The sequence below is a fragment of the Gastrolobium bilobum genome, unplaced genomic scaffold (genome assembly GCF_033153095.1).
Source record: "Gastrolobium bilobum isolate Gb01-03AN ecotype WA unplaced genomic scaffold, APGP_CSIRO_Gbil_v1 utg52526, whole genome shotgun sequence".
NCBI classification, from domain to species: domain Eukaryota; kingdom Viridiplantae; phylum Streptophyta; class Magnoliopsida; order Fabales; family Fabaceae; genus Gastrolobium; species Gastrolobium bilobum.
In genome coordinates, this window is record NW_026897592.1 from 18,173 (window position 1) to 36,218 (window position 18,046).

Sequence of the window (18,046 nt, forward strand, 5' to 3'; positions counted from 1 at the left end):
GGTCAACAATGCTGATTTTTTGACCAAGGCAGTGACTTCAGAAAAGTTTGAATGGTGTACAGCTGTATTGGGATTGAAGAAACATGCGAAGCATTCACCAAGTGGGAGAATGTTGGGTATGGCTCATACTTCGCATGCTGATGAGGGCCCTAGTTATCGGGATCAGCAGAAAGACAATTGGGGGCCGTAGAGGCTAGGTACTGTTGTGGGCCTCTGTTTTATTGTAATTTTCTTAGCAATTTGGGCTTGGACCCATGAATAGCTGATGTTAGGGTTTTCTAATCCTATTTATATTTCCTTTGTAAACCGAGTGACTTGTAACGAGTGGCAGTGAAGTGAATATAGTACAGACAAGTTGGACGTAGCTTATATTGGGTGAAGCACGGTAAATCGTTGTGCCTATTCTCCCTCTCTCTTTCTTTTTCGTTTTTCGATTTGTGTGATTGTCGATTTCCAACACATACTAGCTTTAAAATTTTTATTAGAAGTAAAGCCTACTAAAAATATTTATCGATTTCCTCTTCTTCCAAAGACTTGAATATCAACTAGAGGTTCCCTATATCATCACCATAAAAAAGGTACAAACAATTCTATTAAAAATTTTAAACAATCAGTTATGTAATTTCATTCTCAAATCCTAGCTAAATCCCTAAATATAAGTACTAAATTGACTATATGGTGCCAATATAAGTACCTAACATACCCAAAACGAAAATGTATAATTAAAATTAATTAATTAAACTTTTGGGTCATGAGTTTACATTAATGTCCAAATAAGAAAATTCAAATGAGTGGGTAGCACAAAATCTACTGTATTCCTAAACTGTGAAAGTTCTCAACAATTTGAATTGATGGGAAGAGGAAAAATAATATTTGAAATATTTCCTAAAATTTTTAAGAATAATGAGATGATGATACTTCGAAATGAATGAGAGATGAGGAAGGAATGGAAAACTTGTAAAAAAATTCAAAGAAAGTAATGTCTGATGGGTTAACAAAAAGAGACCCTACAAAAATTCAGGTATTTTGTGAGAGTTATATTTGTAAATAATGGCGGTCTTTAATCCCCACAAAAAATATTTGTGACGTTCCCCATAAATCCTGGTATTGCACGTGTCACAACACATTTTGTGGCATTTCCGTGTGCAACCACTATTTGTCGAGGGTATTTTCTCGATGTTCCAGCCCGCCGTTGCAATTTATATTGTTGAAAGTTAGATATCTCTGCTCTATTTATAAGAAGCTGAATGTTGTTTTTTGTTAACTGATATTTTTGTCAAGCAATTGTATGCATTTGTTGCATTAATGCTTGCTCGCAGTTATTTTTAAACTTGATCGGCTAAGCTCATTTGTCTATGTATGTTGCATTGCCTTTCAAGCAGAAAAATTGGAGCAACGAGCTTAAATTCTAACAGTTCCAGATCACATATCATTTTCACTTGTCATTGAGTCTTTGTATAAGGTATTGCTAAATTTTATAATTCTACCCAACATGCCTAGAATTTATGTACGGAAACTATTTTTTTTCAAAGATTGAAGGCAGGACAATATTGTTAATTTTCTCTATTAGTTTCATTGCTAAATATGATTGACATCAACTGATGCTGCAGGTGGCAAAGGGTTTTAGTAGTTCAAAAACTAGCAGAACCAGCCTTATTGATCTTGCTGGACTGGACTGGGGATAAAGTTGAAGATGGAGGAAGCCAATGTCTAAAGCAAAGCATACACATAAACAAGTCATTATCTCAGCTTGGGAAAATTACTTCTTAGTGCTTACATATATTTTCTATAGCCTGATTGGATGGTTTTTTCAGTTATGTAGATTGTAACGTAAAACTAATCCATTACTCTTCTTATTTTACTGTGTCAAACTGTTGTCACATGCCTAGATAGTTCCATATTACTGTAATTTGTTTTTCTTTGAGAAGAACTATCCGGCTAATTGTTAATTAGTTGCTTCTGTCACTAGTTAATGACCAACTTTATGACCATGACTGTTTTCTTTTACTTTTATATTTCATTGGTGTAGGACTGCAGGCATTTGGTAGATGCTCTGACTAAGGAATTTCAGTCAGGAAAAGATGAAGAAATTCCACACAGTAACTCCTATTTAACACATTTACTACACGAATCACATGGTGGAATTTCCAAACTCTCATTAATATGTTTTATCTTCCTAGATAACAAGTATTTACCTGGATCCAAGAGCATAACTTGTTTATCTGTATAATGTAGTAGGTGACTATTTTTGAGTTCTAGAGATAAAGACTTGAAGAAGGGTATTCTAATATATTATAGAATTGTAAATCATATGTACAAAAGGGTTCTCTATTTATAGAGAATACAAGACCTAGAATACTTGACCTAATGGGCTAAGCCCAATACAACAAATAACAAATAAATAAATAATAATAATATTTACAACACTCCCCCTCAAGCTGAAGAATAGATATTTATCATTCCCAGCTTACTAGTAAGTTCTTGAAATCTGTCTGAAGGAAGCCCCTTTGTCAATAGATCAGCTAATTGACGCTCAGTGGGAATGTATGGAGTGGTAATCAACCCGCTATCAAGTTTCTCTTTGATGAAATGGCGGTCAACCTCAATATGTTTAGTCCGATCATGTTGAACTGGATTATGAGCTATACAAATAGTGGGCTTATTATCACATAGCAGCTTCATAGGTCCCTCACATTTTATTTTGAGATCATCAAGTACAATTTTCAGCCACTGTAACTCACAAATGCCTAGAGCCATAACTCGAAATTCAGCTTCTGCACTTGATCTAGCAACCACATCTTGTTTCTTACTTCTCCACGTCACCAAGTTACCGCAAAGAAATATGCAATAACCAGTGGTAGAACGACGGTCAGTCACGGATCCAGCATAATCAGCATCTGTGTAGACTTCTAAAGATAGATTGCCATCACGTCAGAATAACAATCCTTTACCAGGAGTACCTTTAACATACTGAAGAATTCTCTCTACTGCCTGCATGTGTTTTTCCTTTGGATCGTGCATAAACTGACTGACAACACTAACAGCATAAGCTAGGTTTGGTCTAGTATGGGCCAGATATATCAATTTCTCAACTAGCCGTTGATATTGTCCTTTATCAACTGGAGAACTTTCTTCTTCATAGCCCATCTTGTGATTCTGCTCAATAGGAGTATTAGAGGGTTTACACCCGAGCTTTCCTGCTTCTTTGAGAAGATCAAGAACATATTTCCTCTAGCTGATAAAAATTCCTTTACTTGAATGAGCTACTTCTATCCCTAGGAAATATCTCAGTTTCCCAAGGTCTTTGACTTCAAACTCAGAGGCAAGCCGTGTTTGCAGATCTGTCTCACCACAAAATCATCACTTGTGATAATAATATCATCAACATATACAAGGACAGTAAGCTTCCCATTTTGGGAGTGCTTGAAGAAAAGAGTGTGATCTCCTTGACTCTGTCTGTATCCTAAGGTCATCATAACCTTAGTAAACCTTCCAAACCAAGCACGAGGTGACTGCCTCAATCCATACAAGGCCTTTTTTAATCTACAAACTTTATTTCCCCCCTTCACAGAATCAAAACCAGGCGGGATTTCCATGTAGACTTCTTCTAACTCACCATTGAGGAAAGCATTTTTCACATCAAATTGATTTATATCCCAATTGTAATGGGCAGCAAGGGATAACAAGATTCTCACCGTATTCATCTTTGAAACTGGAGCAAAGGTTTCTTCATAATCAATGCCATAGGTTTAAGTGTAACCTTTGGCAACTAATCGAGCCTTGTATCTCTCAAGAGTGCCATCAGAATTATATTTCAGGGCATAAACTCATCTGCATCCTACTGCTTTCTTTTCGTTGGGTCTATCAATAACCTCCCATGTTTTATTTCTCTCCAACGCATTCATCTCCTCTTGCATGGCTTGAGCCCAATTCCCATCTTTCAAAGCTTCATGTACTGATTTTGGGATTGAAGTAGAATCTAGTGCCGAAACAAAGCTTTTGTGCTGCACAGAAAGATTAGTAGAGGAAACAAAATGGGAGATAGGGTATTGAGTACAAGAGGGACAGGAGGAACAAGATTTCTTGGAACAAGTTCTTTTTCCTTTTCTTAGGGCAATAGGTAAGTCATCAGAAGCAGAAGCAATGGGTAAGTCGTTAAAGATATCAGAAGAAATAGACAAATCATGAGAGGCAATAATATTAGAATCAGAAACAGGAGATTTAGAAGAAACAGGAGATTCAGGACTTACCAGTGGTTCAGACGATTGAGGTTGCTGGTGAGACAGTATGGGTTGTTTCCTCCTCTGATATACCAATTCAGGTGTCAAAATTTTCCATATCTCAGGTGTATTTGAAGGTTCTGACACACCAGGAGCAGACACACTAGGAAGAGAGAAGACTGATCCAGACTCAGAGAAGGAATGGGACGAGTCTTCTGAAGAACTGTTCTCTCCTTGACGATGAAGACCCAGGAAATAAGATTCAGATTCTTGAAAGGTGACATCCATAGAAACAAAATTTTTCGACTTGGTGGATGATAACACTTGTACCCTTTTTTATAAGGGGTATAACCAAGGAAGACACACTTAAGAGCCCTAGGATCCAACTTACTCTGATGTTGTTTATGAACATGGACAAAGGCAACACATCCAAACACTCTTGGTGGAAGGCTCTGCAATATGAGAACAGAAGGAAAGATGGAAGTCATGGAATGAATAGGACTGATATTGTTAAGGACCCGTGAAGGTAAACGGTTGATCAAAAAAGTTGCAGCTAACACTGCTTCTCCCCAATAAGAACTAGGAACAGATGTCTGGAAAAGTAGTGCTCTAGAAACTTCAAGGAGGTGACGATGTTTCCTTTCAGCAACCCCGTTTTGTTTAGGGGTATCAACACATGTGAGCTCATGAATCATACCTCTGTCTGAAATGAATTGTGACAGGCGTTGGTTGACGTATTCAGTACCATTATCAGATCTTAGTCTTTTAATACCCTTACCAAACTGAGTCTCAACCATGTGATGAAACCGAATAAATATCTCTGGTACTTCAGACTTGTCTTTCATCAAGTATATCCATGTTACCCGAGTACAATCGTCAATATAAGAAACAAACCACCTTGCACCTGAAACACTGTGCACTTTAGAAGGGCCCCAAACATCAGAATGGATAAGAGAAAAAGGTTCCCTGCTTTTAATAGTGCTAGAAGGAAATGACACTCGATGGTGTTTTGCAAATTCACAAACATCACAATGAAAGGTCTCAACCGACTTATTGAGAAACAGAGAAGGGAACATAGACTTCAAAAGACTAAATAGTAGATGCCCCAGACGCTTGTTATGGAGCCAAATCATAGACTCTACAGTAGAAGGATGACGTGTCATTAATAACTGATTTTTGCTAGCATGGTCTGGAAGGAGATGATACAACCCATCCTGTTCATTAGCAACTCCAATTGTCTTCTTCGTGGTAAGATCCTGAATAACACAATTTGAAGGAAAAAATGTGATAGAACAATTCAAATCAGTTTTAAGTTTTTGAGTGGAGATAAGATTAGTAGAAAGCTGAGGAACATAAAGAACATTTTTAAGAAACAATGAAAGTTGAATTTGAATGTTACCAGAACCAATAATTGATTTATGGGATCCATCAGCTACGGATATAGTATGACTACCAACAGTAGGATGATAAGAACAAAACAACTCAGTACGACAAGCCATATGATCAGTTGCACCAGAATCCAAAATCCATGAGGTTTTAAAATTAGTGCAAGAAGCAAGAAGAGATATAGAACGTGTGCTCTTACCAGATAAGATCAAAGAACTGTCATTCTCGATCATTCTACAATAAAAAAGTTAACAACCACCGATAAAATCAACCAAACAGATTATCAAATGAAGTCTGATCAGTGAAACAATCACAGATCCAGACAGAGAACAAGGAGACGAGAAGAATGGCGGTGGTCCGAGGCCAAAATAAGGTGTCACGCGCCTCCACGCGCCAGTGGAGGTGGATGCGCATGGGCTTCACGCGCTGGAACTTGGGCGGCGCGTGGACTGTCCTCTCCGGCTGAAATTTTTGCACGGTGGTCGTCCGGCAAGCGCGCACCTGTCTGTGGGTGGTCGCGGTTGAAAAATCACCGGAAGGTGGTCCAGACGCGATGACAGATCTGTTTGGAGGTGTTTGGGCTGTGTAATCGGTGTTCGCGGCTGTTTGGAGGTGTTTGGGCTGTGTAATCGGTTTTCGAGGGTGTAATCGAAGAAAGATAACAGTGAACAGTAGTTCTCTTGGTCCAAAAGGTCCCCAGAAAAAAAAAATTGGTGGCGGCTGATGGCAGCAAGAGGCAAAGGGATCAGGGTTTTTTTTTACTCTAAAGGCAAATAGGCGCGGAAGCAGAACCCTCAGATCGAGAGCTCTGATACCAATTTGAAAAAGAGTATTCTAATATATTATAGAATTGCAAATCATATGTACAAAAGGGTTCTCTATTTATAGAGAATACAAGACCTAGAATACTTGACCTAATGGGCTAAGCCCAATACAACAAATAACAAATAAATAAATAATAATATTTACAAGATAAAGGTTCCATTTGTTGATTGCAGGAGTAACGGTGAAACACTATGCACACTCAGATTTGGAGAGCGAGTAAGGTCCATTAGAAATGAGCTAGTTATTAATGAAGTAAAGGGGGCTGACTTAATTTGAGTGATAAAATCTGGCACTTGGAGTTATTGGAAATAGTTTTTGAAGGATTAAACTAATGCAAATCTTTAAATTACAATGTGGTTTCTTTAGTTTAGGAAAAAATAGAGCAAAATCATGTTTTGTACTTCGTATGATTGTTTATGCATTCCACATGATTGGTCTAATCCTGTTCCGTAACAATTTTAGTTTAATGCCATTAGTACGAAATGACAGCTCTCTCTTTTATGTTGTTAAAACAGTACCATTGTCATGTAACATTGGTGCTTTGATTTATAAGTGTCATAATACGTTTATGATCAGTACTAATTTGGACCTTTAAAACATAAAGGATTTGGAGGGAAAAGAAGGGGGGAACAGTTTATAATATAAAACAAAAAAACTGGGAATCTTATTGTTCAGTTGAATAATTTTCTGAAAGTTTTCAACAAATTTCTCAAATCTTCCAAGACATTAACATAAAATCGAAAGGCAAAAAGAAATTGCATGAAACTTTTGTTTTCTTATTCTGAAATGAAAATGCTTATGTCCAAAAAAAAAAAAAAAAAGTCTATTATTCCAGTAAAATAAATTGTTATAACATGTTGCATATATTATACATCACAAACTGTAACTTTCACATGTCAAATAATGCAATTCCAGATATACTCTTTATTTTGGGAGTAAGTTGCCAAATCTGAAGCAAAAAGGGACAATGCTGCCATTCTGAAGGGAAACATGCAGAATCTACGTTTCAAACCACGGGAAGCTCGGTACCTATCAAGTGAGAACATAGTATAGAGCATTACAGTGGTAAGACTATTGATAAAAAACAAATTGCAACTAAATAGCTCTTGAGGGACCACAACAATATCTTATAATTCCTTATTGCTGATCAAACATTTTTTGTCCATAATTTCTAATTTCTAATGAGTCTTGCAGAATAAAAAATAAAAAATAAATCATATATCAAAAGAAAATGAAAAAGGCAGACAAACTGGAGAAAATATTGAGTTAGATAAAGATGCATATTTTTTATGACTAACAGTAAACATAAGTAACAATATCATTATGCAGTAACGAGGAAGAAAAAGGCACACCTAAAAGTAAGACGCTTTAATATTTTCAACTCCTTGAGTGCTGCATAATGTGGGTTTTGTTTCCTTCTTCTTGAGTGTAGATAGTAATCCTGATAAGGGGCACATGCTTGAGGATCGGGTGCTCTTGTCCTCCATCATCAACAATGCTCTGATTGAATTCAGCTGGCATATTATCCACATCAAGAACTTCAAGTTTCTCTAAGTATTGGATGCCAGAGGGCACTGTCTTGAGTTCAGGGATACTATTTAACTGGAACTTCTTCAGAGAAGGCAATGCTCCTTTGTCGATAAAGATGGAATTCAACTTGAGTAAAGAATCAAGGCATAGTTCCTTTAGTTTCTTAAACCCTTCATTTTGAAAATGCAAACTTTGACCTTCATATGCAGTCATGCCGATATAGAGGAACAACAAATTTGGCACATTTTGTAGTGATTTCATTGGATCATCGGTTAACATGGAGGCCTTCAAGGAAAATTTAACAAGATTTTGAAGATCTGGAACCTTATTTAAAATGACATCTAAGCGAAGCATCCGAAGCATAGGAGGTGGGGATGAAATAAAATACAAATCAATGACTTCATTTCCTTTAATAATTAGTTTCTGCAAGTATTGCATCTTACTTATTGAGGAACATATGGCGCTTCCGTGTTCTTTCATAACATCAGTCAAGCTCAATTCCCTTAACTGTCTCAATTTTCCCAACTCTCTAATTAGCTTTTCCCCATCTTCATCCACTCCTGCATCACGGAGTGTTTGTAGGGATGTCATGAGTTCAATACAATCCTTCAATTGAATTATAGATGTCGGAAAACTCAGAAGAAGATGTCGTAGCTTTTTAAGCTTGCTAATCTCCCTTGGCAATTCACGGAGATATGTACCCCTTATATCCAAGGTCTCCAGGTTCTGAAGCTTACCGATGGATTTTGGAAGATTGAGTAAAATTGCATACCTGAAGCTTAAATACTTTAAGTGGATTTAATCCCCCAAATTCTTAACAATACGATCAATTGTTGCATCTTCATGATAGACTCCCGCATCTTCAAAATCAAGTACCTTCAATGGCTTGGAATTCGTAAAGAGAATCTTCACAAAGTCTTCAGATAAATCTTCACGTATAAAAACAAACAAGGATCGAACGTCTGAGCTTTCAATACTTCTCATTAAACTATCAGCTCTGCTTGATATTGATAGACGCCTAACTATCCCACTTAAGTCAGACTCACCATCTTCACTAATAAAGTGACAAAAACTTAAATCCTTACACTTTCTAAGGATCATGTCGCGCAATAGGTCATGAATGCGACAACTCCTAATTTTACCATCCATGGTTAATGAAGAGACTTGCACCAAACTTCTATTAACCAACTCTGTTAAATATTCTTTTGCAACTTCTTCCAAAGTTTTTCTCCCTTCTTGTTTGATAAATCCCTCAGCTACCCATTGCCGAATCAATCTTTTTGATTTAACTTCATGGTCTTCTGGATATATTCCAAAATACAAGAAACATTCTTTGAGATAGTAAGGCAAATCATGATAACTAAAAGCTAAAATCTTTGTTATAGCATCTAAATGGGAATTCTTATGCAATTCTAAACTTAGATTTTGACTAAAAAATTCCCATTCAAATGCATCTCTACCTTTGGTAGATAAAAGGCCACCAATGGCCACAATTGCTAGTGGCAAACCCTCACATTTTTTAACAATTTCGGAAGATATACCCATAAGGTTTTGTGGACAACATCCGTTCAAATCATATCTGAATGCCTTCCTACAGAACAACTCAAAGGATTTCTCATGAGTTAATGGTTGTAGCTCATGCACTTCAACAAAAGAAGTTTTTTTACTACAACTTGCAACACGCATGTCTCTAGTTGTGATAAATATCCTGCTTCCGTTTTCATCATCAATTAAAGCAAATTCAATTTCATCCCAGAAATGTTCATTCCATACATCATCAAAGAGGACAACGTATCTCTTTTGCTGCAAGTAGCTTCTTACTTCCTTTATCAATGAGTCTCGATTCATTGTAGCAATATCAGCAGGAGGAACCTCCTTCTTTTCTTTGCAAAATTGTTGCAACATGTCCCTCAACAATCCATCCACGGTGTACGACTGAGATACTGTGACCCATGCATGGCAATTGAAGTACCCAATCACTTCTTTGTTATCAAAAACTTTCTTGGCAAGAGTAGTTTTCCCTTGCCCTCCCATTCCTATCAAAGAGATGACAGTGCGCTTCGCTCTTCCCTTTACCAACCAACCAATCAATTCAGCTTTAGGGACTTCAAAGCCCACAACATCAGCTTCCTCAGTGTAAAAAGGAAGCATTTGAAGGTTATGCAATGTGACGTCTCGGTTTCTGCTAGAAGTGGCTGGTGCCTGTTCCAAAGAAGATTGGATTAGGAAGCCATCTCTTTCACTTCTTTCCTTGATTTCACGAACTTGTAATTTAATACCCTTAATCTTAAATGCTATTTGAAGACGAAGGGTCATAGTTTGGATGAAGACAGCAGGCTCACATGGTAAGACTACACAACCAGGATCAGAAGGCTGTTGTTCCCCACAGGAAGTATATTCATCAATGACATCTTCTATGCGAAAAACTGCTTCTCTCACCAACTTAACCGCTGTTTTGATTCCTTCCTGTGTTTTATCATCTTCAACTTCTGCCTTTCTATCTGCATCATTGATGAAGGCTATAATAGCCCATATTAATTAATTAGGAAATCAAGTGTAATTAATTAATTAAACATGTTTTACTGGGTGAAATTAAGTGTGAGGCTTAATAAAATGAATCTGAGTCACTTTGGAGTTAAAAAGTGTACTCAGTGAAAATTAAGGGGTATAAATGGGTACTGTCAAAAGTACCCAAAATATAAAAATAAAAATAGTAATATTCCTAGAATAATATTCCAGACTTTTGGGTAAAGTTTGGTAATTATTGGAGTTGAATAGATAGACGAACTAATACCCACATGTTACCACTTAACTTATGTTAAGTGATAAAATGCAAAAAGAACCCATCTCCCCCCAGAAACCCGTCGAGGAACAGAGGCAAAGAAGGAGAAAGGAGAAGAAGGGAGAGAGAGAGAGAGAGAGGAAGGAGGAAACCTTGATGGTTTTGGGTGATTCAAAAGCCTAAATTGCTTAGAATCTTCTCCTCTTTCATAATCCTAGCTTTGTTTTGAGTGGGGAGCATTGTGGAGAGGGATATTGCCTCTCAAAAATTCGGCCATTGGAGAGATTTTGGGGTTTTGAGAGTTTCTACCTCCATTGAAGCTTGAGGAGCCATCAATCCTTGGTTGTGTGACCATTGGTGGTAAGATTCTAACCCTTGAACCTCATGATTCCTTGAAATTTGCATGAGTTAGGGTTTGTGAATAGTAAATTGGGATTTTTATGAAATGTAGTTGAATTAGCTATGTTCTAGGAAGAATGGAGCTTAGAGCATGTTATGGAAAATGCTAGGAATGTCATTTAATCGGTGGAAATGAGCCTAGATAATCATTTGATAATTGTTCATAATATTGGAAAATTCATGCTTGGATTGGTTAGTATTCTAGCATGTTGAACAATTAGTGAGTTGAATGATTGATTGGATCCTTGTGATGTCTAGGATTGAGACATTTGGACCAACCGTGAGTGATCAACCATTGGAGCAAGCTATGGAGCTTGAATAGCTCATTGGAATTGGTAAGCTCATACTTGTGTTGTGCTTTGAATTGAGTAATTGATGGTTGATTGTGAAATACTCTTGGATGCAATGTGTTGATTGCATTACACCATGTGTAGGTGTATGTTTGTAAAAGTTGATTGCTGAAACTGTTGGTGAAGAACAAAGGTTGACTGAAGCATTGAGGTAAGCCTTCGGACCTTGGGTGTAATTCCCTTGACTGTTCTACCAAGCCCTGAAAGGGTGGAGGTTGTGATTGTGTATATAAATGCAATAAAATAGTGTAATGCTTTGTTATACGTATGTGTATGCATTTGGTGTGGCATAGGATGGTGTTTCCCTATGTTGGTATGTGGCATGACGATGCGTAAATCATACTTGGTAGTTAGCTGGCCAGTAGGACTATTTGCATCTGAGTTTCCTTAGGACAGCTTGAGAGCTCGAGGGATTTCTCCTGGAGATGTATAGCACTTTGCATAGATATGTATTTACTGCATTATTATTGTTATTGCTATTACACTGATATGGAACTGTGGGGTGGAGAGATGCTCCAAGGACCCCTGGTTTACTGGATATATTCGTATATCTCACCCCGTGTTGTGGGGACCCCCTTTCAGGTAAGGATGCTGCAGGAGCCTCTGGTGGCAAGTGGCCATATCTGGATTATGCATGAAATGTGGCATTTCTTTTGAGATTGTACATGTTGTTTTGTAGCTCACATGTATAGAATTAAATGAATAGGCAATGCTAGATTTATGATTTGTATATTGGAATGGACTTAGCCTATGCTCATGCCTTTGGTCATCTCTTTTGTTGATGAGAGCCAAGGGAATGATCATAGTATTTTGTAAGCTAAGTTCCATGATTTGTAATGGGTATGTAATGTAAATGATGCCACTTGAAATTCAGATATGCATGCTATCATGTATTGAGTTGTGAATTGGTTGGGCTGAAAATCAATTAGGTACCCTTTTGTTTAAACTGGTAAACGATGAGAAAACAAAGGTCATGCTGCCCAAATTCTAGCTAAATCTCATGAGGAGAAGCTGGATGAGTGCTAGGATTTAGTTTGGGGCATGGACAATTGGGGTTTGTAATGGGGATGCATTTTCCCCTAGGCTTGGACTTGAGAAATGTGGGAATTGGAATCCCCTGGCAGCGCGCTTAAGCGCCCAGGAGCGCGCCCAAGCGCCCTGCTGCCCCTGCGAATGCCAATGCATTCTGCCTCCTCGCGCTGGAGCGCCCAAGTGGGGGCTTAAGCGCCCAGGGTTGCGCGCTTGAGCGCCCTGGTCCGCGCTTAAGCGCCCTTCGCCACTGAAGGAGGTGATGCTTCTGTCTCTGCGCGCTAAAACGTCCCAGTGGGAGCTTGAGCGCCCAGGGTAGCGCGCCTGAGCGCCCTGTTGCGCGCTTAAGCGCCCACCCACACTGGAATGCCTGATGCTTACTGCCTCCGTGCGCTTAAGCGCCCAGATGGAGGCTTTAGCGCCCGATAGCGCGCGCTTGAGCGCCCGGTAGCGCGCTGAAGCGCGCTGGGCCTGTGACCAACACTCTCTTGTGTTGCTTCAAATGGTCCTAACTTGGGCTACAGTGCTCCGATTTGAGCACGGTTTGAAGCCACAGGTAGCTAATGAAGAAACCTACAATATAGTAGAAGTATTGAACTAAACAAGAAGTAAATTAAAGGTTTAAAAATGGAAAATGAACATGATGTTAAGCTTAATTTATCTGTTTCCGCAAGGTAATTTGGTTATGATCACGAAATTGGGTATTATAAGTTCGGTACGTTTTAAAATGAAAAATTTATCCGGATTTTAATTGAACCCATGTGATTGTAACTGCGCTTAATATCATAATGCGATGTTAACAAACCGGTTCTAGAACGGGGTGTTACATTTTATGGTATCAGAGCAGTTTCGTCGGGAATAACTGTTAGCTATTGTTGAGTATGCTTAGTGTTTGATGCTTTATAGTTGTTTTAGTACTCTGTATGATTATTGCATTTGTGATCACTAAGTGTGGGCCTGATCAACTCACTTCTTTGTGTAACATGTGTAGTGACATGACGAGGAACCGAAACAACCCCGGACCATCAAACACCAATGCTCAGCCAGAACCTGTTTTGGCTGCTCTTGTGAGGCCTAGAAGTGGCCGTGGGGCAACGGGCGTACAGCCTGATCCCGTGGCTGAAGCTCTTGCAGCCGTTCAGAGAGAGTTGGCTGCTAGCAGGCAAGCCAATGAAAATTTGTTAAAGACAAATGAAGACTCGCGGACTGCTATGGCCGCGATGATGACCGAGTTGAGGACGTTGAGGGGTCCTAGGCCCGTGAACCGGCAACCCACTCCTCCTCCTCACACTGCTACGCCTTCTCCACCTCCTTCACAGGAAGAGGGTGGAGTGGGTAACAATGAGGGTGAGGGTAGCCATCACTCTGGAAGTCGGAGTCATCACACTGAGGTTCGTCAACCTCAAGTTGAAAATGTCGGTGATCATGAAATGGAGGAAAGGAGACTGATGGCTTTCCAAAACATAAACCTCCTTCTTTTAAGGGAGGTTATGAGCCAATGGCGGCTGCAAAATGGCTCCAAGCGATGGAGAAGATATTCAGGGTGATGAGGTGCCCTGACGCAATGAAGTTGGCTTACTCTGTTTATATGCTGGAAGAGGAAGCAGAAGATTGGTGGACAAATACCGTGCAGCCATTAGAAGCTGAAGGTCGGGAGATCACATGGCGGTTATTCGAGACATTGTTCTTGGATAACTACTTCCCTAGAGAGGCTAGGGAACAAAAGCAGAATGAGTATAACGATCTCAAACAAGGGTCGATGTCTATTGACCAATACTTCTCAAAATTCAATGAGTTGGTGAAATACGCCAACTATGGGCGAGCCTTACCCACCCCGGCTGAAATGACCTCCAAGTTCCAATGGGGTCTTAATGAGAAGATGTCTCGGAAGATGTCAAATTGTGACATCCGAGAGTTCAGTCGGTTTGTAAACCAGTGTAGAAAGGTGGAAGAAGTGTATAAGGTGTCCCAAACCAAGAAGTCTTCTGAGGCCCAGGCACCTAGTTCCAATAAAGCAACGAGCTCAGGTTATTGGAAGAACAGGAAGGTGCAAGGCAAGAAGCTGAATGCGAATAAGCCCTTTGACTTGTTCAAAAAACCCGGTACTCAGAAGAAGTTTGTTGATAGAGGACCTCCTCCCAAGTGCAAGGGATGTGGCAAAGAGCATAGGGGTCCATGTGCTACTGGTGAGGTGATTTGCTTTAAATGTGGAAGATCCGGTCACTACTCCAGGCAGTGTCCTCAGAACGAAGCAAGGACTATGGCAGTTCAAGCTACTGCTGTTCCGGTCTCTGTTGTTCAACCTATGCTAGAGTCTCAGACGGTTGGTAGAGTATATACCATGGACCGTCAGCAATCGGAGAAGGCTCCGAATCTAGTGAAAGGTACAATTTACATTGATAATATGGATGTTGAAGTGTTGTTTGATTCAGGAGCTACACACTCCTGTATGTCTGATTTTAATTAAATCAAGGAGGTTTATGTAATCCAACTTCATTGAATAGGGAAGTATTAAATCATGATCATGAATATAGACACTCACCGCCATTTGAGACTCTCATTGCCAACACTTGAAATGGGGAATACTAGTTTGTACAAACCGACTAGCCTCGATCTGCATAGTATGATACTCTACCTCTATTTCCGAGCATTTAATGGCAACATTGATCACTTTTTTCTGCATTGTGACATAAGATAATTAAATGCTCTTTGCCACATCCCTTGCACTTAAACAGAGTAAGCCAACTTCATTGCGTCAGGGCCTCACCAAAATTCTTCTGAGTACCGGGTTTTTTGGAGCCATTTTGGCCGCCATTGGCTCATAACCTCCCTTAAAAGAAGGAGGTTTATGTTTTCGGAAAGCCATCAATCTCCTTTCCTCCACTTCATGATCACCGACATTTTCAACTTGAGGTTGACGAACCTCAGTGTGATGACTCCGACTCCCAGAGTGGTGACTACCCTCACCCTCATTGTTACCCACTCCACCCTCTTCCTGTGAAGGAGGTGGAGATTAGCAGTGTGAGGAGGAGGAGTGGGTTGCCGGTTCACGGGCCTATGACCCCTCTACGTCCTCAACTCTGTCATCATTGCGGCCATAGAGCTTCAGATTTTCATTGGCTTGCCTGCTAGCAGCCAACTCCCTCTGAACGGCTGCAAGAGCTTCAGCCACGGGATCAATTTTGTACGCCCGTTGCCCCACGGCCACTTCTAGGCCTCACAAGAGCAGCCAAAACAGGTTCTGGCTGAGCATTGGTGTTTGATGGTCCGGGGTTGTTTCGGTTCCTCGTCATGTCACTACACATGTTACACAAAGAAGTGAGTTGATCAGGCCCACACTTAGTGATCACAAATGCAATAATCATCAAGAGTACTAAAACAACTATAAAGCATCAAACACTAAGCATACTCAACAATAGCTAACAGTTATTCCCGACGAAACTGCTCTGATACCATAAAATGTAACACCCCGTTCTAGAACCGGTTTGTTAACATCGCATTATGATATTAAGCGCAGTTACAATCACATGGGTTCAATTAAAATCCGGATAAAATTTTCATTTTAAAACGTACCGAACTTATAATACCCAATTTCGTGATCATAACCATATTACCATGCGGAAACAGATAAATTAAGCTTAACATCATGTTCATTTTCCATTTTTAAACCATTAATTTACTTCTTGTTTAGTTCAATACTTCTACTATATTGTAGGTTTCTTCATTAGCTACCCGTGGCTTCAAACCGTGCTCAAATCGGAGCACTGAAGCCCAAGTTAGGACAATTTGAAGCAACACAAGAGAGTGTTGGTCACAGGCCCCGCGCGCTTCAGCGCGCTACCGGGCGCTCAAGCGCGCGCTATCGGGCGCTAAAGCCTCCATCTGGGCGCTTAAGCGCACGGAGGCAGTAAGCATCAGGGCGCGGGAAGCCAGGGCGCTCCAGCGCGCAATCCTGGGCGCTTAAGCCCCCACTTGGGCGCTCCAGCGCGAGGAGGTAGAATGCATTGGCACACGGAGGGGCAGCAGGGCGCTTGGGCGCGCTCTTGGGCGCTTAAGCGCGCTGCCAGGGAATTCCAATTCCCACATTTTTCAAGTCCAAGCCTAGGGGAAGGTGCATCCCCATTACAAACCCCAATTGTCCATGCCCCAAAACTAAATCCTAGCACTCATCCAACCTCTCCTCATGAGATTTAGCTAGAATTTGGGCAGCATGACCTTTGTTTTCTCATCGTTTACCAATTTAAACAAAAGGTACCTAATTGATTCTCAGCCCAACCAATTCAACAACTCAATACATAGAGCATGCATATATTGAATTTCAAGTAGGCATCATTTACATTACATATCCTTTACAAATCATAGAACTTAGCTTACAAAACACTATGATCATTCCCTTGGCTCCCATCAACAAAAGGTGTAACCAAAGGCATGAGCATAGGCTGAAGTTCATCCAATGAATCAAAGATATACAAATGACCATGGGCTTTCAAAATAAAATCCTATACATGTCAACTACAAAAGGCATGTATAAACTCAAGAAATGCCACATTTCATGCATAATCCAGATATGGCCACTTTGCCACCAGAGGCTCCTGCAGCATCCTTACCTGAAAGGGGGTCCCCGCAACACCGGGTTATATACGAATATATCCAGTAAACCAGGGGTCTTTTAGCATCTCCCCCACCCCACAATTCCATATCAGTGTAATAGCAATAACAATAATAATGCAGTAAATACATATCTATGCAAAGTGCAATACATCTACCAGAGATAAGCTCGACTTCGCCTGTCCTAAGGAAACTCAGATGCAAATAGTCCTGCTGGCCAGCTAACTACCAAGTATAATTTGGCATCGGGTAATACCACATGCAACACATAGGGGAACACCATAGCTATCCCAGCACCCAGATGCATACACATACGTAAGTAGACAAAGCATTACACTATTTCATTGCATTTATATGCACAATCACAACCTCCCTTTTTGAGGCCTTGGTGGAACGATCAGAGGGAATTACACCCAAGGCTCCGAGGCTTACCTCAATGCCTTTCAGAAGACCTTTGTTCTTGGCACCAATGCTGAACAATACTCTACTCCAAAACCAACACCTACACATGGTGTAATGCAATCAACACATTGCATCCAAGAGTATTTCACAATCAACCATCAAATCTCGATTCAAAACGCCACACAAGTGTGAGCTTACCAATTCCAATGAGCTCCACTAGATTGCTCATGGTTGATCACTCACAGTCGTCCAAATGTCAAATATAGACATCATTAGGACACAATCAATCATTCAACTCACTAATTGTTCAACATGCAAGAAATCCAATCCAAGCATGAATTTTCCATTTTACAGAACAATTATCAAATGACTCTCTAACTTCATTTTCACCGATTAAATGACATTCCTAGCATTTTCCATAACATGCTCTAAGCTCCATTTACTTTCCTCAACATAGCTAATTTAACAACATTCATCAAAATCCCTAAAACACTATTCATAACCCTAACTAAATA

The 18,046-nt window shown here is 39.8% G+C and overlaps 1 protein-coding gene and 1 long non-coding RNA gene across 2 annotated transcripts; one reads left to right on the forward strand and one right to left on the reverse strand.

Moving 5' to 3' along the window:
- Nucleotides 1-8,759: 8,759 nt before the first annotated feature.
- Nucleotides 8,760-10,808, reverse strand: LOC133308402 (disease resistance protein RPM1-like). Its single transcript, XM_061509019.1, has 2 exons — nucleotides 10,805-10,808; nucleotides 8,760-10,480 (listed from the first exon to the last, which is right to left on the reverse strand). The coding sequence occupies exons 1-2, from the start codon at nucleotides 10,806-10,808 to the stop codon at nucleotides 8,760-8,762; spliced, it is 1,725 nt and encodes a 574-aa protein (XP_061365003.1).
- An 80-nt stretch (nucleotides 10,809-10,888) lies between these two features.
- LOC133308405 (uncharacterized) lies at nucleotides 10,889-12,366 on the forward strand. The gene is made up of 4 exons (XR_009751160.1): nucleotides 10,889-11,103; nucleotides 11,401-11,477; nucleotides 11,577-11,643; nucleotides 12,075-12,366. It is a non-coding gene; the product is annotated as an uncharacterized LOC133308405 (long non-coding RNA).
- Nucleotides 12,367-18,046: the final 5,680 nt, after the last annotated feature.